Source organism: Ornithorhynchus anatinus, chromosome 20, assembly GCF_004115215.2.
Source record: "Ornithorhynchus anatinus isolate Pmale09 chromosome 20, mOrnAna1.pri.v4, whole genome shotgun sequence".
In the NCBI taxonomy this organism is placed as follows: domain Eukaryota; kingdom Metazoa; phylum Chordata; class Mammalia; order Monotremata; family Ornithorhynchidae; genus Ornithorhynchus; species Ornithorhynchus anatinus.
The window spans coordinates 18,053,678-18,081,388 of NC_041747.1; the positions used below are offsets into that span (position 1 = coordinate 18,053,678).

A 27,711-nucleotide genomic window follows, 5' to 3' on the forward strand; every position below is an offset into this window, starting at 1 on the left:
GTATTTTGCAAAATTTTTACTTCAGTCTAGTTGTATTTATTGAGCGCTTACCATGTGCAAAGCTGAGCGCTTGGGAAATTACAATATAACAATAAACAGATTCATTCCCTGTCCATAATTAGGATTAGAGAACTACACCATATAGACAATAGAGACCAAATCAGTGGATCAGTGTCTTTTCCTACCCCTCTATCTCTTCTTCTGTATATATTTCTATTCGTGTATTAATTTTAGCACCTATTAATAGCCCTCTTTTCAGTGTGAATTTTCCAAAATCAAAAAAGGGGCATAATAAATATGTGAAAGTAGAAAATAATCCAATTTAGCCGGAAGAAGTTAGCAGGAGCTACTGTTAGATGGATAAATAGATGCTATATATGGAACAGAGATCCACCTGGTCAAAAATTTTTAAAAAACAAACAAAAAACCCCAACTCTTTGTCTGCGGTTTGTCAGCATCAGCATGTGATCAAGGGGTGGGAGGAGAATTTATAATAGCAGATGTAAATGGTTCACTGTCCTTCCACTTGATGTCCTCTGTAGTGTTGCCCCACCATTCAAATTACAGTAAGTACCGAAACCTAAAAATTAGCTAACATATAAAATATAATTTTAAAAGATTGTCCAATAATTATGCAAACTGTGATGATTGAACAAATATCACATGTACAATCTGTGGTATTTAGTGAGTACATTGTATTAAGCCCTTGAGAAAGTATAATACAGCAGAGTTGATAGATATGTTCCCTGCCCAAAAGAGTGTTTACCAGTGAGTTAGTTAAAGACACCTCAGCTCTGGAAACATACTAATTTAGAGTCCTTTTGTTTAGGATTTTGTTTTCTATGCCCCTCGTCTGAGAATCAATAAGCGGATCTTGGCCTTGTGCATGGGGAACCACGAACTCTACATGCGAAGAAGAAAACCGGACACGATCGAAGTTCAGCAGATGAAGGCCCAGGCAAGGGAGGAGAAACATCAGAAGCAGCTGGAGAGGTGTGGAATCTACGAGCTGTAATGCCTTATGGACAAGGAGTAGCGTGTTTAAAAAGTCACTGCAGGCTAGATTCGAGCGAATACTCCAAAGCTAAATTGGAAGAATAGTTGCATTTAGACAAAGTTGATACTTGGTAGGGGGGATTGTGCCCGTCAAAGCTCCCCTTTCAGAAGAGGGTTTGGACGTATGACGTCCTGACCGGCCGGTGTTCTGTTGTCCGGGGATTTCCTAGAGTATGGGGATGGCCGTCGGAGGGGGCGGAGAGGGAAGGGTACCTCAAGTGATCGTGCGGCCTCTTGGGAAGAATCATCCCGGGCAGCGGAAGAAGCAGCGCTGAACCCCAAAGAGGCGGCCCACGAGCTGTTCTACGGCCCCCCAGGACCATTTTTGGGGTAGGGTGGCAGTAACGAGCCCTTGCTAATATCCGGGCTGGTCACAATTAGGTCTTTGTATTCGTCACAACGGTAAAGACTCAATTTTCTGCTATTGGTGTTTTACTCAAAAAAGTGTTCTTTTTTTTTGAAGGGCACAACTAGAGAATGAGAAAAAGAAAAGGGAAATTGCAGAGAAGGAAAAAGAAAGAATAGAGCGCGAAAAGGAGGAACTAATGGAACGTCTAAGACAAATCGAAGAACAGACAATGAAGGCCCAGAAAGGTCAGTGCTCTTTCAGCAAAGGTTGTGGAAGCATCTAGCATGGGAGCAAATGGCACAGACAGTGGTATTTCCTTCTGAAATGAATTATTTGAGCGGTTTAAGGACTCTTACCCTCCGCTTGCTATAATGATGCCATAAACAACCGCTCTCCTGAGGGTTTGCAAATCTAACCGACGAAGTTGTATGGTGGACCGCTGCATGGAGCATTGATGTCAGATGGCGTTAAGCGTCCGTCGTTATTGTTATCCGTAGTGAGCTCAAATTCACCAGTGGTTTTAGCCTGTGGACACCCCTGTAATATCATCAGTCAGTCAATGGTATTTACTGAGTGCTGCTGTGTGCAGAGCACTGTACTGAGCATTTGGGAAAGAACAGTACACTAGAATAGGGAGATGTGATCCCTGCCCACAAAGAACCTAATAATAATAAAAATAATGGTATTTCATAAGCACTTACTATGTGCCAGGTTCTGTACTAAGCACCGGGGCGGGTACAAACAAATCAGGTCGGACACAGTCCTTGTCCCACATGGGTCTCGCAGTCTCGATCCCCATTTTACAGGTAACTGAGTCACAGAAAGGTGAAGTGACTTTCCCGAGGTCACAGAGCGGACAAGTGGTGGAGTCGGGATTAGAAGCCACGACCTTCAGAAGCACAGGAAGAGAGATCTGGGTCAGTGAAACCACAGCATGGCCCGGTGGAAACTGTCCAGCTCTGAGAGTCGAGAAGACTGGGTTTTGTCCTGACTCTGCCTCCGACCTTTAGTGTGACCTTGGGCGAGCCATCCTTCTGGCCGGATGACCTGCTCTATCCACTAGGCCATGCCCGCAGGAGGAGATGGATATTAAAATAAATTACAGAGAGGAGAAATGGCAGCGTATAAGGATATATGTAGCCAAGTGCCCTGAGACGAAGGCTAGTGTCAATGATTATGGGGTACACAGCCAAGGGCTTAGGTGTTAGAGAGAGGAGGGCAGGTAGGGAAAATGAGGGCTTAGTCAAGGAAGGCCTCTTGGTGCAGACGAGAGTCCAGGCCAGGTACTGGTTGATCAGGAGGACCGGATCTTAAATTTAAAAAACCTGGGAGACTGGCAAATCCTATTATTTGAGAGGCATTGCTAGGAAACAGGAATAAAATTCAAAGCAAACTCGTGAAATTAGGGAACTGTTTCCGAGATTGCGGACCAGTTCCCCCACCTCCAGCCACTGTCTAACACTGGATTTCCCAACGCACTTGTCTCCTGCTTCTCCTCTTACCCGCCCCCAGGCTGATCCTTCTCAGAATCTTGAGCCAGTTCTTCCTCTACCTCCCTAACTTTGGAGAGTCCTTGAAAACTCTGTTCTCAGCCTCCTTCCTTTCTCAATTTTACACTCAGGCGATTTAGTGGAAAGAGCCTAATTTTACACTAGGCCGGCTCTTGGTTTTTGTATTATAAAAATATTAGTCATACTATGAACTGATTCGTAGTCTCCTCTAGACTATAAATTCATTAAGGGCAGAGAACAGGTCTGGTAATTCTATTGCATTGAACTCTCCCAAGCGCTTAGAAGAGTGCTCTGTACACAGAAAGCACTCAATACCATTGATCGATGGGTTCAGAATGGAGTACGTTACTGCGTTTTTGGAGGGATGAGTCCTTGGACTCCTCACTACTCCAGGAAGGTCCCTGAGGACTCAGGCAGGGATTCGGATTTCTGCTCGCGGCAGAAGAAATTAGAAGGTACGGTGATCTGGAAAGCAGCTCGGCCTAGTGGATAAAGCACGGGCCTGGGAGCCAAAGGACCTGGGTTCTAATCTTGGCTCTGCCACTTGTCTGCTGTGTGAATTTAGACAAGTCACTTTTCTGTGCCTCTGTTTCCTCATCAGCAAAATGCCTGGTTTACCACCTCCTTAAACGGTGAACTTCATGAGGGACTGGGACCGTATCCAGCCTGATTAGCTTGAATCCAGACCGTAAACTTGTTGTGGGCTGGGAGCGTGTCTGCTAACTCTGTTATAGTGTACTCTCCCACGTATTTATAGTGCTCTCCACATAGTTTGCCCTCAGTAAATACCATTAGATTGATCTACCCCTGCACTTGAGCTAGTGCTTGACAAAAAGTAAGCATTTAACAAATGACATCTGGAGGAACGGAGAGTCAGGAGCTGGATGATGTTTTCAGAAGATGATTTGGAGAGCAGATCATCGATCAGTGGTATTTCTCGATCATCTCATCATCCTCCAGGAGAGGTTGAAGCTCATCCTCTGTACTGTAAGCTCATTTTGGGCAGGGAATGTGTCTGCCACTTCTTTGTAGGATACTCTCCCAAGGCTGAGTACAGTGCTCTGCACATAGTAAATGGTCAGGAAAATACCACTGATTGCAGAACCTTTTGGGGTGGAGAGAGAGGATGGAGCTGATTCAGTCTATTTTAATAATTGTGGTGCTTGTTAAGTGCTAAGCATTGAGGAAGGTGCATGATAAAGTTGGGCCCAGTGCCTGTCCCTCATGGGGGACCCATTCCAAGCGGGAGGAAGAACAGGTAAGGAAACTGAGACACGGAGCAGATAAGTGACTTGCCCAAGGTCACACAGCAGGCAGTTGGCAGAACCGGGATTAGAACCCAGGATCTCTGACTCCTGCGCCCTGTTCTTTCCACTGGGCCACCAGCAGGATTTGGCAACAGATTGAATGTGAAAGGTCAGATCGGGAGTAGTTGGAAGATGCCAATAAGGTTATATTGTTGGTATTTGTTAAGCGCTTACTATGTGCAGAGCACTGTTCTAAGCGCTGGGGGAGATACAGGGTAATCAGTTGTCCCACACGAGGCTCACAGTTAATTCCGATTTTACAGATGAGGTAACTGAGGCACAGAGAAGTGAAGTGACTTGCCCACAGTCACACAGCTGACGAGTGGCAGAGCCGGGATTTGAACCCATGACCTCTGACTCCCAAGCCCGGGCTCTTTCCACTGAACCACGCTGCTTCTCTACGGGCTTCTAGGTCACGGAGGATGGTGGAATTGTTGGTTCTGTTGGAAAAGTTAGGAGGAAGAGTGGATTTAGGGGCTAACGTGAGGGGTTCACCCTATCATCATGCTAAATTCTAGGTGCAGCAGCACATAAAGGGGGAAATATCCTGGAGGCAAGAGGAAATATGAGATTGAAATACAGGAGAGGGGCAGTGGTTAGTGAGGGAGATTTGGGTGTCTTCCGCTTCGAACCAATAGCTTCAGCCATACAGGCGGATAGGTACCTCCAGAGAGCGAGTGAAATGCCACTACCGTCGGGAGCCAGAAGCAAGTCTAATGGGATTAAACTAAAGTAGGCCAGATTTTGTTTCAACATGCTGAGAAACTTCTCAGTTTCAGGTGTTTATACCCTGGCGAGTGTGGTTGAGAAGTTTCCACCCTTGGAGATCTTGAAGGAAAGAATACATCGCTAGCTACTTGAGTCATTCACCTGCCTGGAGTAAGGGCTGAACCGATTTATATCTTAAGGTTCCTTAGGGTTCTGAAGCGTCTGTTGGGAAAAGTGGAAAAACCACCAACAACCGAAAAAAAAACCAAACAGCCACAGCCCAGAGGACAGAGAGGGGCTAGGGAGCACCATTATAGCAGACCCATTCAGCAGCTGGCAAGGGAAGCCACACGGTATCTGAACCGAAGAACAACCCCACTTCTGATTTTTCTAATAAAATGAAATAAATTCCAAAACAGATTCTCCAGGGGTTAAAGTGGATTTTAGTTGGAGGGAAGTAGAAGGATAAGAAAGAGAAGTTCTTCGGTGTTCAGTCATTTCAGTGAACTGAAGTGATCTGGAACTTCAGGCCTCACGCTTCTTGGGATTCACTTTGGCCTGCCGTTGCCAAATCCATTTTCAGGGAAATACAAAGGAAAGCTCCGTTTAGAATTTTGAAGTCTTAAGGATTATTTAATCACTGTAACTCCTTCCGCATTAACAGTAAAAGCCTTCACTTCCGTCCATCTATTGTTTGCATTTCACCAGACAAAAAGGTACCCGATATCTGCCTGTGTAGAAAATATCCCCCAGATGCAGATTCCCCTGGAAATCCAAACAAAAACGAACATGAGGGGCAAAGTATAAGGCTTTTCTAGGTCTTTTACCAGTTTCCCACTGGATCCAAACTGTCGAATTCGAGAGTCAAATATATAAGATGGCTGAAAGGTTAAATAGACCTCACCTTTCTTTCCATTGCTAATTTAAATATTACTTCCGATCGTAGTCTAAACCTTTGCAGTGTTTTTGAGTAACGGAGCTGACTCCAAGCGTTCGAAGTAGCAAAATATTCAGAATTAAATATTTAGCTAGCTCTTGACTGTTGGCAGTAGAAGAAGCACAGGAAGAGAGATCTGGGTCAGTGAAACCACAGCATGGCCCGGTGGAAACTGTCCAGCTCTGAGAGTCGAGAAGACTGGGTTTTGTCCTGACTCTGCCTCCGACCTTTAGTGTGACCTTGGGCGAGGCACTTACCCTCTCTAGGCTTCAGTGCCTCACCGGTGAAGTGGGGGCAGTAATACTTGGCTCTTCCCACCCCCAGATATGTTATGAAGACAAAAGGAGATAATTAGTGAAAGTGCTTTGGGGGAAAACAAGTGTTTCACCAAAAAAATCAGAAATTTTTATTGTTTTTCAACCTCCTCCCCCAACAATGATAGAATTGTCTCTTGTGGTATTTGTTAAGCACCGTGAAGCACTGGGCTGAGTACTGGGGGAGAGACGAGATAATCAGATCAGACACAGTCCCACAGGAGAACAGATGAGAAAGCTGAGGCCTGGAGAAGTTAAGTGACTTTCTCGAAGTCACGCAGCAGCGAGTGGCAGAGCTGGGATGGAATGCAGATCTATTTTTAAAAAAAATTTAAGGGCTTACTATGTGCCCGGCAGATAGTAATCGGGTTGTACACCGTCCCTGTCCTATGTAGGGGCTCCCAATCTGAACCCCCATTTTACAGATGAGGTCACTGAGGCACAGAGAAGTTAAGTGACTTGCCCAAGGTCACACAGCGGACAAGTGGAGCCGGGTCTTTCCCAGGCCTGCGCACTAGGCTACTTCTTTGGAGTCTAAGACAATGCTCCTGATGGTGAGATTGCATTCTTAAGCGTCTTCAGTGTGCAGAGCACTGTATTATCTTGTCTCTGCCCCAGCACTTAGGACAGTGCTTGGCACATAGTAAGTGCTTAATAAATCCCCTAATTAGTAGTACTGGGATGATTAACCAAGTGCAGTGTAAAAGACATCCTCAGTACCCTCAAGGAGTTTATAATCTATTGGGGGAGATGGATACTAAAATAAATTAAAGCTGGGAGGAAGATGGAAAACCAGGTACGGAAGTGAGTCAGTGGTTCAGTAATAAGGTATGTAATATGTACATAAGTAGCGCTTAGAACAGTGCTCTGCACATAGTAAGTGCTTAACAAATACCAACATTATTACTGTGGAAAGAATTGCACACGTGAAAACTCGGGTATGTTCCTCTTCTGTAGCCATACCATTCCTTCCTTCAGTCGTATCTACTGAGCGCTTACTGTGTGCAGAGCACCGTTGGACGCGCTTGGAAAGTACAATTCGGCAAGACGATCCCGACCCAACAACGGGCTCCCAGTCTAGAAGGGGGAGACAGCAAAACAAACCAGGTCAAAACAACAGGCAACAACAGAACGAGACAAGTAGGCTCACAATCTAAAGACAAGCTGTTCTCTATTCTCACTGCGGACTAAATGAAAGGAAACAGGCATCGTGAATTAAATGGAGGAGAAGATTCCTGAAAGGAAAGATTGCTACATTCTGAAAGGAGTGACCGAGGAGGGTCATGGAAAGAGGAGTGTCTGACCTGATTGTGTTGTATCCACCCCAGCTCTTAGTGCAGTTCTTGGGACATAGTAGGCACTCAACAAATAGCGCATTAATTACTATAAGGATTGTGTGACTGTGGGCAAGTCACTTCGCTTCTCTGTGCCTCAGTTCCCTCATCTGTACAGTGGGGATGAAGACTGTGAGCCTCACGTGGGACAACCTCATTCCCCTGAATCTATCCCAGCGCATAGAACAGTGCTCTGCACGTAGTAAGCGTTTAACAAATACCAACATTTTTATTATTATTATATATGATATATTTTATCTCTGGGCTGACTTGGATGAAGAGCTGCAAACTACGGTGGTCTAGCTCTCGCATTCCGTGAGCTGATTCTTTCCTTCCTATCGAGGAGAGCACAAATGCATCCCTGCTTCATTCCCTCAGCCGTATTTATTGAGCGCTTACTGCATGCAGAGCACTGTACTAAGCGCTAGGGAAAGTATAATACAACAGTCCACACCACGGAGCTCTTACAAGTAACCTTTGATGTCGCCGTAACAAAATGAGAATCATTTCAGTGTTAAACTCTCCCAACTGCTTAGTACAGTGCTTTGCACACAGCAAGTGCCCAAGAAATACCATTGTGCAATTATTTTACAATTCTCTTCTCTCTCTACCCCCTTTTGATTCTAGTGAAATAGGCTCGCGAGTTATGAAGTAAGCAACATAGTGATTAGAAAGCGGGTAGTCGGAGGGAGGAGGTGAAGCAAGGGACCACAGTTTAGAATTTCCATCTTTACAGGATTCAAATAAACGTTTGAAATTGAGATTCTCATTCTGGGTAATTCCAATGAAGAAATCTCATTTTTTTTTTCATTTATCCTATGTTAATTCAAAGTCGAAATCCTTTCTTGAAAAAAAAAAAAATGTATTAGCCCTAGCGCTCTATACTAGTTCACCCCAGTAAAATCTCTTGATTGGCTCTGAAAAAATACGGTATTATGCGAAAGAGCAATCCTCTCCCCAGTAGCAGCAGGGCAGAGCAGAAGAGGCTGATGAAACTCCATTCCGTCTCCAAGCCCAAGCCGATGAGCAGAATCATTAGGCTCCACGGAGGCTTCTGGGTCCGATGGAAATTGGGGCCGCTTGGCTGTAGAGCCCCAAATGACCGTCCACCTTATATTGAGGACTACCGAAGGGAGAGGTGGAACTTGGAATTTCATCCAAGATCTAATTGAGATTCTGTGGAGGCTCCGGAGGCCAGGACTGATCTTGTCTGGTGTGACTTGGGTTCAAAGTCTGAATTTAATTAGTGACACAAATCGGAGAATATATGCTAAAATCAAGATGTGCAAAATAATATTCCCAGCCCCTGGTTCTAAAAACTCTCAGGGTGAAGGAAGCTGAGAATCGGGCTAACAAGTTGGACGCCCTGAGGACTTTGCCTGGGGAAGAGCGGGGAAATCAGGTGAATTGAAAATAACCCCAAATTAAGATAACGATCCGATTAACCCACTCCAGATTCTATTTTTACCCCAGGTCTCCCCGGCTAGATTGTAAGCTCCTTTGAAAGGCTTGATTCTACACCAATCAATCAATGGCTGAAGCAGCGTTGCTTAGTGGAAAAGAGCCTGGGCTTGGGAGTCAGAGGTCATGGGTTCTAATCCCGGCTCCGCCGCTTGTCAGCTGTGTGACTGTGGGCAAGTCACTTCACTTCTCTGTGCCTCAGTTACCTCATCTGGAAAATGGGGGTGAAGACTGTGAGCCGTACGTGGGACAACCTCATTACCTTCTGTCTACTCCAGCTCTTAGAACAATGCTTGGCACAGAGTAAGCGCTTAACAAATGCCAACATTATTATTATTGATAGTTGAGCGCTTACCTATGTGCCGAGCACTGTACTAAGCTCTTGGGAAAGTACAGTATAAAAGAGTTAATGTTGGTATTTGTTAAGCGCTTACTATGTGCCGAGCACTGTTCTAAGTGCTGGGGTAGACACAAGGGAATCAGGTTGTCCCACCTGGAGCTCACAGGCTTAATCCCCATTTTACAGATGAGGTAACTGAGGCACCGAGAAGTTAAGTGACTTGCCCAAAGTCACGCAGCTGACAAATGGCCGAGCCGGGATTTGAACCCATGACCTCTGACTCCAAAGCCCGTGCCCTTTCCACTGAGCCACGCTGCTCCTCTAAGAGTTGGTAGACACATTCCCTACCCTCAAGGAGCTTACAGTCTAGAGTCTACTTTCTATGCCGTGCTCTCCCAAGTGCTTAGTTTAGTGTTCTTCACACAGAAAGTGCTTGATAAATTCCATTGATTGTTGGCTGGGTCAGAGAGAAGGTCAGCCTTCTCACAAGGTCACAAAAATCTCTTCCGGCTGAGTCACGAGGAAAGTAAGTCGGAGCATACAGCACAGTTGTAAAACTAGTCGGGCAGTCGGTTGTATTTATTGAGCACTTACTGTGTGCGGAGCGTTGTACTGAGCCCTTGAGCGAGGACAGTATAACAATAAACAGACGCATTCCCTGGACCACAGTGAGCTTGCAGTCTAGAAGGGGAGATAAACATTAATATAAATAAAATAAATTCCAGATATATGTGCAAAAGTGCTGTGGGGCTGGGAAGGTAGGTGCATTCATTCATTCAATAGTATTTATTGAGCGCTTACTATGTGCAGAGCACTGTACTAAGCGCTTGGAGTTAAGTCGGCAAGTAGGTGAAGAAAGGGAGCAGGTCAGAGTGACACCAAAGGGCGAGGGAGAAGAGGGAAGGAGGGCTCAGTCGGGGAAGGCCTCTTGGAGGAGATGGGCCTTCAGTGAGGCCTTGAAGCCGGGAGGAAGAGTAATCGTTTGTCAGCTATGAGGAGGGAGACCGTTCCAGGCCAGAGGCAGGACGTGGGCGACAGATCGTCTGTGAGCTAGACAGCGAGGAGGTCAGCCTTAGAGGACTGAAGTGTGTGGGCTGGGTTGTAGTAGGAGAGTAACGAGTAAGGTCAGAGTGGGGCATGGTGAGTGAGCGATTGAAAGCCAACGATGAGGTGTTTCTCTTTGATGCGGTGGTGGATGGGCAACTAGAGTTTCTTGAGAAATGGGGAAGCATTCTGAACGTTTCTGTAGAAAAATGATCTGGGCAGCAGAGTACGGACCAGAGCAGGGGGAGACAGGGAGGTCAGCAAGGAGGCTAATAGAGTAATCAAGGCGGACTAGAATAAACGACCGGATTAAAACTACCTCACTTCCCTTCACTGTCCGTTCGGCCCCCTCCCAGGATATTCCAAACCATCCCGTTTGCGGGGGTGGGGCCGTCAGGCCACTGACTCTGCCGCAAACGAGAAAACCGAGCGGTCCAGTCAGCGTGGCCGGGGTGATTAAAGCGCCGAGGCTCTGCGTGTAACCGAATGCCGTTGGTGTGAGTCAGCGAGTGGTATCGGGGCACGGACTAGCCTCTCTCCTCCCCCCCCGCCGCCCTCTGGTGCCGCTTATTGGCGAATAGGAACGTGTTCCGATGTTTCCACTCTCATCTAATTACAGTAATAGCCGTTCAAATCGGGCTGGTTCGATTGCACGTGACTAACAGACTCGGCGCCTCCGTCACTGGTGAGAACCTCAAAATGAGAAGAGATAAAGGCACTGGTGTAATACTTGGCGGCGTGATCGTCTCGTGACCGAATGAGCCCTCCTTATCCCCGTTTTTCAATTTTAGAAACTTTCATTGCGACTTCTCCCGAATGGTAATAATAATGATGATGTTGGCATTTGTTAAGCGCTTACTATGTGCGGAGCACTGTTCTAAGCGCTGCGGTAGATACAGGGTAATCAGGTTGTCCCAGGTGGGGCTTACAGTCTTCATCCCCATTAGACAGATGAGGTAACTGAGGCACAGAGAAGTGAAGTGACTTGCCCACAGTCACCCAGCTGACAAGTGGCAGAGCCGGGATTTGAACCCATGACCTCTGACTCCGAAGCTCTGGCTCTTTCCACTGAGCCACGCTGCTTCTCTGCGTAGGCATAAATGAGTCCTGGAGTTTCCTAAGTAGGGTCCTCATCACCCAGTAAGTGCTCAATAAAAACCGTTGATCGATGGCACCTAGGTGCAGCCAGAACCTCAGAACCGGTTTAGATCTCTCTCTCGAGGTGGGCAGGGGATGTGTCTACCAACTCTGGCTTGTTGGACTCTCCCAAGCGCTTAGTACAGAGCTCTGCACAAAGTGCTCAGTAAATACCATTGATGATGATCTACAGATGTTTACAAAACAGCTGATTTCCCTAGAGGATGTAGGTATTTAAAACTCTAAGGTTCAGGGTATAAGAGCACGGGCTGGTGAATCAGAAGTCGTGGGTTCTAATCCGGCTCTGCCACTTATCAGCTGTGTGACTTTAGGCAAGTCACTTCTCTGTGCCTCAGTTCCCTCATCTGTAAAATGGGGATTAAGATTGTGAACCCCACATGGGACAATCTGATGACCTTGTATCTACCCCAGTGCTTAGAAGAGTGCTTGGCACATAGTAAGCACTTAACAAATACTATTATTATTATCATAAGGTCTATTATTAATTTTTCAGTTTGTATAATTCCAGCCTTAATTTCCCGGGGGTACCTAGTTAAGAACAAAATACTAGGAAAATAGAAAACAGTAGCAATTTAAATTATATAATGAAAGTTTAGTTAAGTAACAGAAAAGGCTTCTGTAGCAGATTGCTATTTCAGTGCATTAGATGGCTTGTTCGAGGTCTGAAATAAATAGTTGGCACATCTTCCCAGGTTGCTTAGCACTGTGCTTCGCAATCAGGTGCTCAGTACATACCACCGAATGATTGATGGGGGCAGCCAAGCTCCTTTAAGTTATTATTTTTGCTATTAAGCACTTTCCAGGTGCTAAGCACTGGGTAACCCCATTGGACAAGATCCATGTCCCATCCCGTTTCCCCCCACACACCCCAAGGAACGCACGGTCTTATAATTTGTTCTCCCTCCTACTTGACTTTGAGCCCCATGTGGGTCAGGAATTGTGTCCTACCTTTTATTCAATATTTTTGTATTTCTTGAGCGCACACTGTGTGCTGAGCACTGTACTGGGTGCTTGGGGGAGTACAATATAACAATAAACAGACACATTCCCTGTCCACAACGAGCTTGCAATTAACTTGTATCTACTCCAGCACTCAGAACAGTGCTCGACACATAGTAAACAATTAACAGAGACCACGTAACCTCTCTGTCCAGCTTATAGATCGGTTTTCCTCCTCCCCGAACAGTCCCCTCTCCCAGAAGTCTCTAGAAAATGTAGCTCCCAAGTTTGGGAGAGCAGGCAAAATTAGTGCCCCGGGTTTCCCGTAGTTATTTTGGTTTTGTTTTGAAGAGCGGCCTGAACTTTTCCATAACCAGTCTCTGCCAAGAATAACCGTTAACACGGTTCCTTCAGGCTGGGCTTCCTCTGTCAGGCGTAAAATATGACGCCGAATGGGCCAGTGGCCCGGTCCGGTAGCGCTACGACTTAGGTTCTTATTCTGTGGGAACACCGTGCTCACTGTGCATGTTAGGTAATTTTTATTTATCGAACTCTTCCCCAACACTCTGTACTTACTCCGCATTGAGCAAGCGCTCGTAGATACTCTTGATTGGTGTTAGCCAATACCCCTTTTAAGGAAAATATGCCCGTTTGGACTTTAGTTCTTTCGAACGAGGGAATATATTTTGTCATTCTTCACTGATGGGACAGGCAAGTTTGAAGTCTTCATGGAGGTGGCAATTTGAACATACGGAGAAAATGTCTGTGGGTCTCCAAACCCATTTTATAATATCATGCGGCGTAAAATACTCATGCGGTTTATATGGATCATTCCTGAGAAGCTAGAGGTGACTTCATCGGTGAACCCCCCTCCCATCTAGAGCTCCTAGATCTTGCCTCTCTCCAGATTAAAAGTTATGTGTGTGCCTGGTTTTATCAGCAATCCTATCCTTGGAACCTGTATTTTGTATATAAAGCACGAAGGTCTAAGACTAGTCCGTCTCTTTGAAGACGGTGCTGCTGACGGTGAGGTTGTCTTTGTGTGATTGTCTCTGGGAGAAAATCTCCTGCCCTCTCTGCCACTCTACCCTTGAGTTCTTTTTTAATAATAATAATAATAATGTTGGTATTTGTTAAGCGCTTACTATGGGCAGAGCACTGTTCTAAGCGCTGGGGTAGACACAGGGGAATCAGGTTGTTCCACGTGGGGCTCACAGTCTTAATCCCCATTTTACAGATGAGGGAACTGAGGCACAGAGAAGTGAAGTGACTTGCCCACAGTCACACAGCTGCCAAGTGGCAGAGCTGGGATTTGAACTCATGACCTCTGACTCCAAAGCCTGAGCTCTTTCCACTGAGCCACGCTGCTAACAGTGAAGGTATTTGTTAAGTGCTTACTGTGAGTCAAGCATTGTTCTATGCTCTGGGGTAGATACAGTCTAATCAGGTTGGACACGGTCCCTGTCCCACGTGGGGCTCACGGTCTTTATACCCATTTTACAGATGAGGGAACTGAGATACAGAGGCACAGCGAAGGGAGAAGCAGCATGGCAAAGTGAATAGAGTGCAGGCCTGGGAGTTAGAAGGTCATGGGTTCTAATCCAGACTCCTCCACTTGTCTGCTGTGTGGCCTTGGGGAAGTCACTTTTCTTCTCTGTACCTCGGTTACCTCATCTGTAAAAGGGGGATTGAGACTGCGAGCTCCATTTGGGCCAGAGACTCGGTCCAACCTGATTTGCTTGTATGTACCCCAGTGCTTAGGACAGTGCCTGGCACAGAGTAAGCACTGAACCAATGCCGCAAACATTATTATTATTATTATTATGTGTTTGCCCAAGGTCACACAGCGGACACGTGGCGGAGCCGGGATTAGGACCGAGGTCCTTCTAACTCGCAGGCCCGTGCTGTATCGCTAGGCCGTGCTTGAAATGAGCCTTGCTCAGACATCAGTGGTTAACGGGGAAATGGAATATCCCTCTGCCAGCAGGTCAGACAGTTGCGTTGTACTTGATTCGTGATCCTGGCTTGCGCCGAGCCATCCATGTCCTCTTGCCCAGCTCCCTCACGGCCGGCGGTAATCTTTGCGTGACGGCTGAGAGGGATTGTAGGTGCCGTCTTGGGTCAGGGGCCAAAAAAATCCCTGAGGTCTTAAAAGCAGCAGACCCCCAACTGTACCCTCACCCATCGCCTAAGCCGTCGTTGAGTAGAACACTGAGTGCTTTGTTCATTCAATAGTATTTATTGAGCGCTTACTATGTGCAGAGCACTGTATTAAGCGCTTGGAATGTACAATTGGGCAACAGAAAGTCAGTCCCTGCCCAGTGACGTGCTTACAGTCTAATCGGGGGAGACAGACGGACAAAAACAAGACAACATAATCACGATAAATAGAATCAAGGGGCTGTACACCTCGTTAACAAAATAAATAGGGTAATTTATGAAGCGTTGGGGTCGCTTCCACTTTCTTTCAAAAAAACAGGGGAAAACCAAAACCAAGAAATAAAGCAAAATGATGACTAATGTACACATGTAGGGTTGCCCTTAGTATTAATGATAATAGTAATAATTGTGGTAAGGACTACCCCGTGGAAAGGATCGTCTTAAGCACTGGGAAAGAGTTTACAGGAGGAGCCCAGGTAAGACCAATGTGGAGAGGTGAAATAATAAAACACTTAACGTAAGACCAGGACAGATACACACAAAGCGAAAACCAGTGCAGTAGGATTTGGGGGCTAGAGGAGCAGAGGTACAGGCTCTTTGCTCTGAGTGTCCAGTTGTCAAAACAACAAAACCACAACCTACCCAACACTCAGAGTTCTGTGACAGCTTCGTGCTGCTCCTGCTTCTCATCTTCCAGCTGTGGAGATGCAAGGTAGAGTGGCAATTTCACAAAACACTGGCGGTTAGAAGCGACTGGGTAATGGAAATAAATGAATTTGAAAGCTTGTTCATTTCTATCAGTTTTATTGGTTGCATTCGCCGTGGTGTCTGCTGTCTCTTCAGTAAGAACCGTTTTCAGTGTGCTAATTTTGTTAACAGGTGTTTGCTGTGGTTTTTTTGTTTTGTTGGGTGGTTTTTTTTTTGGCAGAGTTGGAAGAACAGACTCGAAAAGCTCTAGAACTTGACCAGGAAAGAAAGCGAGCCAAAGAGGAAGCGGAACGGCTGGAAAGGGAGCGTCGAGCTGCAGAAGAGGCGAAGTCTGCTTTAGCCAAACAGGCCGCTGACCAGATGAAAAACCAAGAACAACTAGTAAGGAATCGGCTAAAGCGTGTTCAGTTTACCTAGAAGACGGCCTGTATCGGGTGTCTACCACCCGCGCCGTGCTTAGCCGTGGCCACAGACGCCCTCGATCCACCAGGCTCCGTGTGTGACATAAAGTCTGCTACCAAAAGGGCCCCGGTCCCGAGCCCAGGGAGAGGAAACCCCAGAGGGACACGATTGATCTGTTGCAGATTATGGATAGAAGTGGGAAGAGTGTTGAAAGAGGGGTGATAGGACTCCGCAGTTGCCGTGTGGCCCCTTTTAGATTGCCTGAGAGCCTACGGAGCTAGCCAGTTTGGACAAAGGTGGTGAGGGTTGGTGAAGGGTCATGGAAGATTTTCCCTCCTGCGGTCCAAGGATGAATTAGTTCAGAGAGCGGGCTCATTGCTCTCAGGAATGTTAGACTCTTCCGCAGGCTCGTGGGAAGTGTACAACTTGTATAGCTTCCCCATTTTGACCTCCCGAGGGCACATCGCTACAGTTGATTTTCAGGAATGACAAACCCTTCTGTGGTCTCGAAGGAAATGTAAAACAGGTCACACTTCCCCATCCTGACCGCCTCAGGTCGCATCACTACATTTCATTCAGTCATATTTATTGAGCACTTACCGTGTGCAGAGCACTGTACTAAGCGCTTGGAAGGTACAATTCAGCAATAATGACAGTTGATTCCGCTTTCTGATATCTTTTTCCTCCTTAGTGCCGAAGCTTCTTTTCATGACTTTCTTTCCCAACGCACCTCTCTCCCCTCCCCGCCCTTCCCCTCTTGGTCGTCAAGTCCCGGATTCAGGGCTGTTGCAGCCACGTATTTCACATGAATTCCTCCTTTTTCTTGTGAGAACTCTTCAGAAAAATGCCCTCCGGTTAAAACGTCAAAGAGTCCTTTAGCTGTAGTTGTGGAAAATGGGGCGCCTTTTGAAGTTGCTCTGACAGAATCGTGGCGTCAGCCGGAGGTAACGGGTTCTGTTCTCGGTCTTATTTATTATAATTTAAAAAAAAGAACATTTGGGCTTGGAAGGCCACACTACATTTGGAGGAGAGAATGGGAACATTATCTCCTCTTCTCTCAGGCTTCCTCTCCTGCCAATAGTTTGTAGGGATCCTACAGCGAGGATGGTCTGAGTGATGAGAGCTGCCCAGGAAATACACCGGTCCCATCTTCTGGGGCCCAAAGCGGCTTCCTGGAATAGAGTAGTTTGCCAACGGCGAGAGCCGGCCAAGATCCAGGCCAGATGGAACAGACCATCCAGCCAATTAGCCGTCAGATTGTCCTTTGTATTCTTCTGAACTGCAAAGAGATTTCGGAAATTCTTTTTCCAGGTTTCCTTGCTCTCCTATCTGGCTTAGGCTAGAGCTGTTTAGACTCTTGAAGAAGCAATCTCCCATTAAAACTTTAAAGCGCTTTCAGAAAAGGAGGCAGGTTCTTTCTCTCTTCGGTGCTGTTTCCTCCAATTAGCCTTTGCGCAGTTTAGTTTGAACTTGATTTGATTTTAATCAGAGTGAGCCATCTGGTCTTCTGGGGTTTGGATGTATGCCGTCCACACCTTGGTGAATTTAAAAGTGCTCAAGTCATGTTAGGTGAGGTTTTTCTGTATCCGTGAAGCATCTCCGAATATCTGTCAGATTATAGGCAGAAATGCCAAGACTCCCTGGAAGGTTATTGTGGGGGTGCAGTTTTTTTGCTCTTGAGTATGGGGCAGAAGGAGAATGGGGATTTTGAGAGGGGAGTACGAGGGGTGGGCCATGAAGCAAATGGGTTTTGAAGAGCTAGTGGCTCGGAAAGACCTGATCGGTGTGGGGAAGGGGGGAGGGGGGAGTCTTTTCAACCCTAATTTGGAGTGTGATGTTTTGATGGACACCTGGGAGAAATAAGGTTAGACCAGCCCCAAACCTTGTTGAGTGAAAACGTAGCCTTTTCCCTTCAACTTCAACCCCACAGGGCATCGGAATGGGCGCCTATGGGTTGTCATACTAGGAAAATGTTACTGAGAATGTATTTGTCGGGAAAATGACAGCCACGGTGAAAGTAATCGTCTCGGGCGAAAACCCGAGCGGCGCACGAATGACAGCACTGCCCCAGGCCGATTCTCTACCTGGCCCAGGACTAAGATTAGTCTGAGCGTGGTGGGGGAGTCTGTGTGTTACCTCAGAGTTGTCGGTTGGTAGTCGGATCCCTGCAAATGTGCCAGGAGCTCAATGAGCAACATGCTAGTCCTGCTGAGGAGCAAGAGGGCCAGGAGGCGGCCAGGAGGCGGCCAGGAGGTAGCCAGGAAGTGGCCCGGAGAGCCAGGTTCCCACTTCTCCTCCCCCAGCTCCTCTGCTCCGACCTGCTGGCCGTTGGCTCAGCCACCCACGGTGTTTGAGGTCTTTCAGACCCGTATATTCTTTCTATTCCTTTATTCTCTGATTAACATAGTAACTCCCTAATTGAAATGGGTGGGGAATAGCTGCTCCACAGTGCAGAACTGGATCAGCATCAGAGGAGTCTGAGTGTACAGGCCTTTTTTAATCACTCTACAGCACTGACTGAGGAGAAAAGCTAACTGTGATCTGTGGACATTGCAGCTAGCGTGGAAAATCGTGGGGTCCCGTACAGGAAGGGGAGTGTAGGATTCTGAGTTTGGCTTCTTCCAGTGAATTTGGGTGCTTGTTCATCCACTCACCCCAGTTTTTGCCTCCTCCTTGCAGTCATAGGCATCATCGGCCTGGCACCCTGCCCGCAAAATGGGATGTCCTTCTGCCCTATCACACTGCAAGGTCAAGACGCATATATTCAGTTGTCTGTGTTACGCATGCTGATTTCTCTCTCTATTTCAGGCAGCAGAGCTGGCTGAATTCACTGCCAAGATTGCACTTCTAGAAGAAGCTAAGAAGAAGAAGGAAGAAGAAGCCTCAGAATGGCAACACAAAGTAATGACCATTCCGTGGGTTTAAAGCTTTTCGAGATGAGATCCCGATATCTCCGAAATGACCGCTGATTTATAAAAGCATTTTTGTCCTCGGATGAACTCTTATATGATAGGACTTTTCGGTGGGAGAGTTTACATGGGATTTGATATTCCCTGTCAGGTCAAAGCTCTCTTCAATCTATTGATGTTTTTATAATTTAAAAATTTTTCAAATTAATCACGTATTTGTCTAGTTTTTCAAATGGAGCATAACTCTGCCACTCAAATGTTAGTAATGGGTTTGGTGTTTTTTTCCCACTGTGTGTCAAGCACTGTTCTCAGCGCTAGGTTAGAGACAAATTAATCAGCCAGGACACAGTCTCTGTCGCCCAGGGACTCATAGTCTAAGTAGTAGGAGGGAAAGCAAATATTGAACCTCCATTCCGCAGTTGACGTAACTGAGGCGAAGAGAAATTCATTGATTTGCCCAAGGTCACCCAGCAGACAAGCGGTGCAGCTGGGATTAAATCCTCCGTCCTCTGGCTCCGGGCCCGTGCTCTCTCTACTAGGCCACGCTGCTTCCCATGCTTCAAAATAAATTCATCCATCTTCATCAATGCTATTTATTGTGCATCTTCTGAGTGCAAAGCACTGTACCAAGTACTTGGGAGAGTACAATAAAGGTAGACATCATGATCCACCGGATTGTAAGCTCATTGCACTTGATATTCACTCACTCTCAGCCCCACAGCATGTCTGCACACTTCTGTAATTTACTCAATATGTTTTCCCCCCTCTAGACTGTAAGCTGCTCCTAGGCAGGGAGCGTGTCTACCAGTCTGTTGTATTTTACTCTACCAAGTGCTTAGAACGGTGCTCTCCACACAGTAAGCGATCAATAAGTACCCTCGATTGGTCCTTGCCTTTAAAGATCTTACATTTTGGTGGAGGAGCTTACAATGTAGTGGAATCCGAAGTCACGCTGCCAAAAGGTGGATAGTCCTAAACAGCCTGATCATGAAAATTGCCCGTGTTTTAGTAAAAAAGCCAGGTTTAGTTGTTACCCTGCAAAATAAAAGTACAGTTTTTAAAGACAAGTTTGAAATGAAATTTTCCTCGGAAAGCAATATTGGGTGTTATAAATGTAGTCATGTAGTCATACTTACACAAATGCCAGAGTGACAGTTTCCACGATGGGAAGGAGAAAGTAACAACTACTTCCAGGGGCTGGGGGAGAAGGGGTTGAATTTTAAAAATGGATTTCCATTGTGAATAAAAGAATCTACAGTAATTCAAGTCATTTCTTTGTTGGAATATCCAGGCTTTTGCAGCCCAAGAAGACTTGGAAAAGACCAAAGAAGAACTGAAAACTGTGATGTCCGCTCCCCCTCCCCCTCCTCCCCCTCCGGTCATCCCTCCGACAGAGAACGAACACGACGAACAGGATGAGAACAGCGCAGAAGCTAGTGCCGAGCTGTTGAACGAAGGGGTCGTGAACCACAGGAGCGAGGAAGAGCGGGTGACGGAAACGCAGAAAAATGAACGGGTGAAGAAACAACTCCAGGTACTAGCACGGCTTCGTAGTTGAGTTCCTATCTTAGAACTGACAGTTCCGATTCTTTTGCTATTCGTTTAAAATGAGTTTTTTCGGCCAACATTAGAGATGAATTCCATGCTCACCAGGAATTTCTCTAGCATCTGTGGCATTGTGGCTAGTTGGGTAAGTATATGCTTTATTTGTGTATATCTATATGTGTGTGTGTGTGTCTATATGTGTGTGTATGCATATTGGAGGTGTTTATATTTTATATGCATATATATTTTATGTATATATGGGTATGGGGGGGTGTATGTATGTATATATGCAACCCTCCCCCCCCATATGTATGTGTCTTTGTGTGTGTACATATTCATACCTACATCATGTATATTTATTTCCCTCCTTCCTGCACCTTGGTTATGTTCCCCTTAAACACTTCATATTCACCCCAGCCCCCAAATCCCTATATACGTACTTATACTCTGCTATTTCCTCTGTCTGGAATTGTTTGTCTGCCTCCCCGTCTAGACTGTAAGCTTCTTGTACGTAGGGATTTTGTCTACTAACTGTACTCTATCGGTCTCTCCCAAGTAGTTAAGTACTGTGCTCTGCACACAGTAAGCGCTCACTAAATGCCACTGATCGATTGATATATAGTCTTTGAAATAATATCTGCCTTAGGTTTTTGCCTTTATTCATTCATTCAATCCTATTTATTGAGTGCTTACTGTGTGCAGAGCACTGTACTAGCAATTCGGCAGCAAATAGAGACAATCCCTACCCGACAACGGGCTCACAGTCTAGAAAGGGGAAGACAGATAACGAAACAAGTAGACAGGCATCAATAGCATCAATATAAATGAATAGAATTATAAATATATACCCATCGTTAATAAAATAAATCTGTACACAAGTGCTGTGGGACGGGGAGGGGGATAGAGCACAGGAAGGGAGTCAGGGTGTTGGGGAGGGGAGGAGGAGCAGAGGAGAAGGGGGGCTCAGTCTGGGAAGGCCTCGTGGAGGAGGTGAGCTTTCAGAAGGGCTTCGAAGGGGGGAATGAGCTAGTCTGTGGGTGTGAGGAGGGAAGGCATTCCAGGCCAGAGGTAGGACGTGGGCCAGGGGTCGATTGCGGAACAGGCGAGACCGAGACACAGCGAGGAGGTTAGCGGTGGCAGAGGAGCCGAGTGTGCGGGCCGGGCTGTAGAAGGAGAGAAGGGAGGTGAGGTAGGAGGGGGCAAGGGGATGGAGAGCTTTGCAGCCAAGAGTGAAGAGTTTTTGCTTCATGCGAAGGTTGATAGGCAACCACTAGAGGTTTTTGAGGAGGAGAGTGACATGCCCAGAGCGTTTCTGCAGAAAGATAATCCGCGCAGCAGAGTGAAGCGGGGAGAGGCAGAAGGAAAGGAGATCAGAAAGGAGGCTGATGCAGTCATCCAGTCGGATTATGACGAGACATTGTACCAGCAAGGTAGCAGTTTGGATGGAGAGGAAAGGGCGGATCTTGGCGATGTCGTGAAGGTGAGACCGGCAGGGTTTGGTGACGGATTGGAGGTGTGGGGTGAGTGAGAGAGCGGAGTCAAGGATGACACCGAGGTTGCGGGCTCGTGAGACGGCAAGGATGGTCGTGCCGTCCACAGTGACAGGGAAGTCAGGGAGAGGACAGGGTTTGGGAGGGAGGATAAGGAACTCAGTCATGGACATGTTGAGTTTTAGGTGGCGGGAGGACATCTAGGTTGAGATGTCCTGAAGGCAGGAGGAGATGCGAGCCCGGAGGGAGGGAGAGAGAACAGGGAGGAGATGGAGATTTGGGTGTCATCCGCATAGAGATGATGGTTAAAGCCGTGGGAGTGAATGAGTTCCCCAAGGGAGTGAGTGTAGGCGGAGAACACAAGGGGACCAAGCGCTGACCTTTGAGGAACCCCTACAGTTAGGGGATGGGAGGGGGAGGAGGAGCCCGCAAAGGAGACATGAACGGTCAGAGAGGTAAGAGGAGAACCAGGAGAGGACAGAGTCCGGGAAGCCGAGGTTGGATAACATGTTGAGGAGAAGGGGATGCAGGTAGGATCCCGTTTTAATGTCCTTGCATGGGACAACTGCCCGACTTTAGTATTTTTAACTTTTTAATATTTGTGGTATTTAAGTGCTTACCCTTTGCCAAGAGCTGTATTAAGCCCTGCAGTAGATACAGGAAACTCAGGTTGGGCAAAGTCATTGTCCCACATGGGGCTCACCGTCTAAGGGAGATGGAGAACACGTATTTAATCCCCGTTTTACTTATAAGGAAACCGAGGCGCTGAGAAGCGAAGTGACCTGTCCAAGGTCGCACAGCGGGCAAGTGGCCAAGTCAGCATTAGAACCCAGGTCCTCAGGCCCGTGCTCTTTCCACTGGGCAACACTGCCCTTTGTTCCCTTTGTTTCTCAAAGGCGCACTTTTATTTTTCTTTTGAGTGACCTTCCTCCCCAGGTGGCACTTCCTTACGAATTGCAGAGAAGTAGCCCAGGAGCAGGGCTGCCGGGATCAGAGCGAATTCGGAGCTTTTGCCTGAATCCCCGAGGATTGGTTGGAGGGGAGGAGACCACAATGGCTGAGGAGCAGTGCGAACAGCTGACGTTAAGCAGAGGCACAAGGAAAATAGAAGTTCGATGAGCGGCTTGTCTTTCGAGTGTGTCTCACCCAGAACATCAGGCCCAGTTGTCCTTTGGCAAGCAACGCCTGATTCAGCCATTTCCTCTCTGCCAGGCCTGGACACGAGTTTTAGAGATTCAGGGAAATGGTCTCTTACAAACGAGCTAGGGGATAGAACCAGAAAACCAGCACTACTTAGAAGAGTGTTCGATTATAATTCAATAACTAGAGGATTTCCACGATCCAATTCCTGGTCTTCCATATGCTGTTCAACACTGTTCAATAAATACGTTTCAGTGTATGAAGAAAGGCACGCGTACTGTAGGCTTTTTTCCCTTAAGGGCAAGGAGTCTTTTAACCGCGTCGCTCAGGGGACTACTTGAATACAAATGCTTCTCCACTGTTTTCACAGGCCTTGAGTTCTGAGTTGGCCCAAGCCAGAGACGAAACCAAGAAAACACAAAACGACGTTCTTCACGCTGAGAACGTTAAAGCCGGCCGGGATAAATACAAGACTCTGCGGCAGATCCGACAAGGCAACACGAAACAACGTATCGATGAGTTTGAAGCGATGTGAGAGCTGTTATTTTGCATATGTGTCCTTCGTAAAGCTGAACCACCAACAGAGAAAAACAGGCCTTTGCAGATTTGATGGCTTGCATCCCACCTTGCCAAAGCACTTAAACCAGTTTAACTGTGATGGTGAAAAAAGAAAAAAAAAAAAGGGAAGCTCTTCGGCATTAAAGGCTGTGTGATGATATGCTTAGTTTGTTTTTGTTTTTCCATGCTCTCTCTCATTCTCTCTCTGACCAACCTTCATTTTCACATTTATAGATGACATTGTTTTTACTTTTTTGTTTTCCTCTTCGAAGGCTAACGTAATTATCGTGACTGAGAGTGTGTCTGCTGGGCAGTAGCACGCGGAGAATGTAGAAGATACGGGCAGTGAAGGCTTCAGAACGCTTAGCAGAGCACACTCCGGCGCCCCTCATCAGTCAGTCAGTCGTGTTTGAGCGCTTACTTTGTGCAGAGCACTGGGAGAGTACAATCAAAGAATAAACAGACGTATTTCCAGCCCACAACGAGCTTACAGTCTACATCCCTGCCCCTCTCGTGCCACAGATATCCCAGCAGTCTTGTGACCGTTCTAGTGAGTTTAAATGGCAGGTTGGCCAATCTTATTCACTCTTCAGAGCTGCCTCTGAATAAGTCTGAATCATTCCAAAGACAAATACCATTTAGCCCAAAGCAGCACTCCCCCACACCCCGTCTCACTTTAACCTCAACTGCAAACATCTGATATTGCCGACTCGGGAATCGTCTTCGTTGTCCGTCAGATCGTTTGGTGTTTCACCTCCTGTCATCCTCCGATGGTTTTCTTGTCCTACCTGTTCACAAAGGTCTAGACTGCGGGCGATCGTTCCGCCAGAGATTTTGGTAACGGAATTTTACCTGGAGGTAGTAATCGTACGCTCAAGCCTGGAGTAGTATTGCGCTTTCCCAGATTGCTTTAGATAAGTTATACTAAAGGAGAAGTGTATAGCAGTGGATAACTTTTTTTTAATAGTTATAAAGAGGAGAAACCTGGACCCTTCTGGCAAGGGAGCATATGAAAGCGGAAGTCCCAAGCAAGGGACAGTGTGTACTCCCTCATCTCCCTGCACACGGTGACTGCCCTGGAGACATCACGAATAGGGAATGAACTAAGTTTTGCAATCTAGAGATTCGGTAAATCTTGAGGTATGCATCTTAAGATTTTAGCTCTGAGATGTTGGATTGGGCTAAGCGATGAACTGCCTATTTTGCTCAAATTGATTTGAATCGAAATGGTGAGCTCACTGGTATCCTGGCTTTCCGGAGGGGTGGCAAATGATAATGAGTGTGCGCGAGGGGTAGGGAAGTGTGGGAGAGAGGGCACTCATAGGATGAGTGAAGAAAGTTTGGAGATTCATTTCCTGAAAGAGAAATTTCATCATCATGAGCACACCTGAAAAGTGAATTCAGTCTTGCTTATTTTTCTCTCACTCTTGTAAAGGAGGATTTACACCTTTTGAGTGGTTTTAGAGTAGAAAGCTAATATTTCATCTCAATGACAGTTAGCCTTTAGGAAATAGCCCTTAATACTAACTTGGTCTCGGTGCTTTTTCTTTAATGGATTGAGCAGGAAAGGCCCGGCTCTCTGCGGGTTGCTTCACTTCCCGTCCGTTTGGTATTATGCCCTCAAATTGGCTTTTATCGATTAAATTTGCCATTTGATTGAACATTTCTCATGCACAATAGGATCAAGGTATGTCCGGACAGTCTCCTTGGCGCTTTTGGATTTCGATGACTTTGACGAGGAAAAAAATCTGGGCTGAAAAGGAAGGGCATGCATTGAATACATTTTGGCTCTGTGGACTGGAAGGTTAACGGTGAGGTGACTGATGGGCAGGTATTGTGCCAGCCACAAAAACACTGCTTTGTGGGGATTAGTGTTTCTACTTGCGACGTACCAGCGGAACACAGGTTACGGATCACAAGTTTCACACAATGAAGCCCGGGCATTGAGTTTTCCAAAACATTAGAGCCGTTTGCCAGAGCAGGTGAAAATACTGTGCTTCCAATAACTTTTTATAGGTTCATTTAGTTTCTCTTGACATGTGTGCACTAACATTGATAGATCGGTTCGACATCAGTGTTGAAAAACGACCAGTTATGTTTGCTGTTCATAATCTATAATGTATAGATTAGAATTGAAATGGAGCTCATCCATTTATGAAGCTGTGTGAATATTTCTAAAACAAGCAGGAGCAACCATTTGTAACATGGGTTTTTACGATGATCAAAAGCTATCTGGCTGCTGCCCCTAGCAGTTGGGAAGACAGGCTGGAGCAATAGCCTTCGGAATAAATTGAAGGATACTTGGTCGAGTACACTTCTTACGTGCTTTAGCCCTTTGCATCATGATTTGTGCGTAAAATTGAGCTCCGGTTACATCTACTATTTTGGATAACGTTCATTGATTAACAATAAAGAGATAAAAGCCCATGCCTCTGAGGTCCATTGTTGTTATTTACCCAGATTTCCAGATTGTGTGTTTAAAAAAAACAACAACAAACAAGCCTTCCGTAACTTCTTTCCGGAGCCGAGAGTCATTTGGGGATAACCCATATTCAAAATGAAAGAGCTAGAAGCGGAAAAACAGTACTGTGATGACTTTGAAAATTAGTGGCCTCTGGTCTGGAAGTGAAGAGGAGCTGGGGATCGATTCTGTTTATCTTTTGAATTGCCAGTCGGACCGAGACGGCTCTCGTGTAGCTGGGTGAGGACTCCCGGTGACTTGTTGTACTGTCCATTACTTAGCCTCTTTTTGAGGAAGGTTCAGTTTCATTTTCATTGTCATCTCACCATTAGATTATGCATGTACTTAAAAGGATTGAATATTGGGTCCGAATGCCTTTAGAGAAATTTATCTCTTTTAGTAGGAAGCAAAACTCATTCTTTAAAATTCAGAGGCTGCCAATTATTCCATCCTCCTATTAATCTGGAACATAAACACATTTCCCCGTCTGCCTTTTCCTCTGAGGTCACTCTGTACTTGACTCCATACTCCTTAAACGCTCCAATAGTCACCCCAGCCCCACAGCAATTACGTACCTATCCTCTTACTCTATTATTTCCTCTATTTTCATGGCTGTCCCCTTTCCAAAGAATGTAAGCTTCTTGTGAGCAGGGATTGTGTTTACCAACTCTCTTGTACTCTCCCAAGAGCTTGTTATAGTCCTCTGCGCAGAGTAATCTTTCAATACGTACCATCATTAATTCATCGATCCTAAGGCTTTGCCCACCAGCGAGCGGGGAGAACAAGACCCACCAGTCCCTGGAGACCTCACTGCATCCTCTGTGGGAGAAGGGAAGGGGATCCTGTCTTCTGTTAGTCGGATAAACCGATTATTTAGTCGGGTAAACCCTATTTATTTTGTTAATGAATTGTACATCGCCTTGATTCTATTTAGTTGCCATTGTTTTTCAAGATGTTCTTCCCCTTGACTCTATTTATCGCCATTGTTCTTGTCTGTCCGTCTCCCCCGATTAGACCGTAAGCCCGTCAAACGGCAGGGACTGTCTCTATCTGTTGCCGACTTGTTCATCCCAAGCGCTTAGTACAGTGCTCTGCACATAGTAAGCGCTCAATAAATACTATTGAATGAATAAACCTGCCCCATTGCTGTGAGTATTGGAATAATCGACCTGTAGGGCCATGCTTCCTGTCTCCTTTTCCTCTCTTCCTCTCCCTTTCCTTCCCCCTCACCTCCACCTTCCTCTTTCCCTTCTCCTTTCCTTCCCTTTTCCTCTCCCCTTTTCCTTCTTTCCGCTCCTCCTACTCCCCACCGCGAGGCTGCTCAGAACAGCAATTATGAAGCAGCCACAGGGCCCAGTGATGTCACACCATCCTCAGCTTGATGTAATCGTGCAGCCAGTCATTCAGTTGAGCGGCGCGCTGTACCGAACGCTTGGGTGCGTCCAGTATAACAGAGTTGGTGAGACACGTCCCCTTCCCACCACAAGTCCTGTGGTGTGACCCTGAAGTGCGCCTTTGGCTCTTTGGACAAAAAGCGCACAGAGACTTGATTTTTGTCTGGTCCTTCCTCGCAAATGGCTGCCGAAGCCCGTGCCCTCTCCCAAGCTGAGAGGTGATTTCCGTCCCGCGGGGGCCTGCAGCTCTGAGGGATCTGTGGAGGAAGCCGGGTGCCGAGTGTTGTGGGGAAATGGGGATCAGAGAATGAGCTGCAGGGATCCCCTCAATCCCTACGGGCAACCGTGAATCGGGGCTAAGAGTAGGGAGGCTTTGGCCCCTTTTAAAGCTTTCTGGGGGGTTGGATTGGGTATCTCTGGCTCCACGGTATTGGGCAGAGCTTTTTATGTGAATTCTTCTTGGGGTTGCGTTCCTCAGGGATGATG

At 46.5% G+C, this 27,711-nt stretch overlaps 1 protein-coding gene across 6 annotated transcripts in view; it reads left to right on the forward strand.

Moving 5' to 3' along the window:
- Window positions 1-25,797, forward strand: part of RDX (radixin) — a 62,698-nt gene extending 36,901 nt beyond the window's left edge. For all 6 annotated transcript variants that reach the window (XM_029047879.2, XM_029047876.2, XM_029047875.2 and 3 more), the window contains 6 exons: window positions 830-993; window positions 1,520-1,650; window positions 15,547-15,707; window positions 18,537-18,629; window positions 19,929-20,171; window positions 23,183-25,797. In XM_029047879.2, coding sequence (XP_028903712.1) covers window positions 830-993; window positions 1,520-1,650; window positions 15,547-15,707; window positions 18,537-18,629; window positions 19,929-20,171; window positions 23,183-23,347 — 957 coding nt within the window. In that variant the 3' untranslated portion in view covers window positions 23,348-25,797. The remainder of the gene's footprint in view (window positions 1-829; window positions 994-1,519; window positions 1,651-15,546; window positions 15,708-18,536; window positions 18,630-19,928; window positions 20,172-23,182) is intronic.
- Window positions 25,798-27,711: the final 1,914 nt, after the last annotated feature.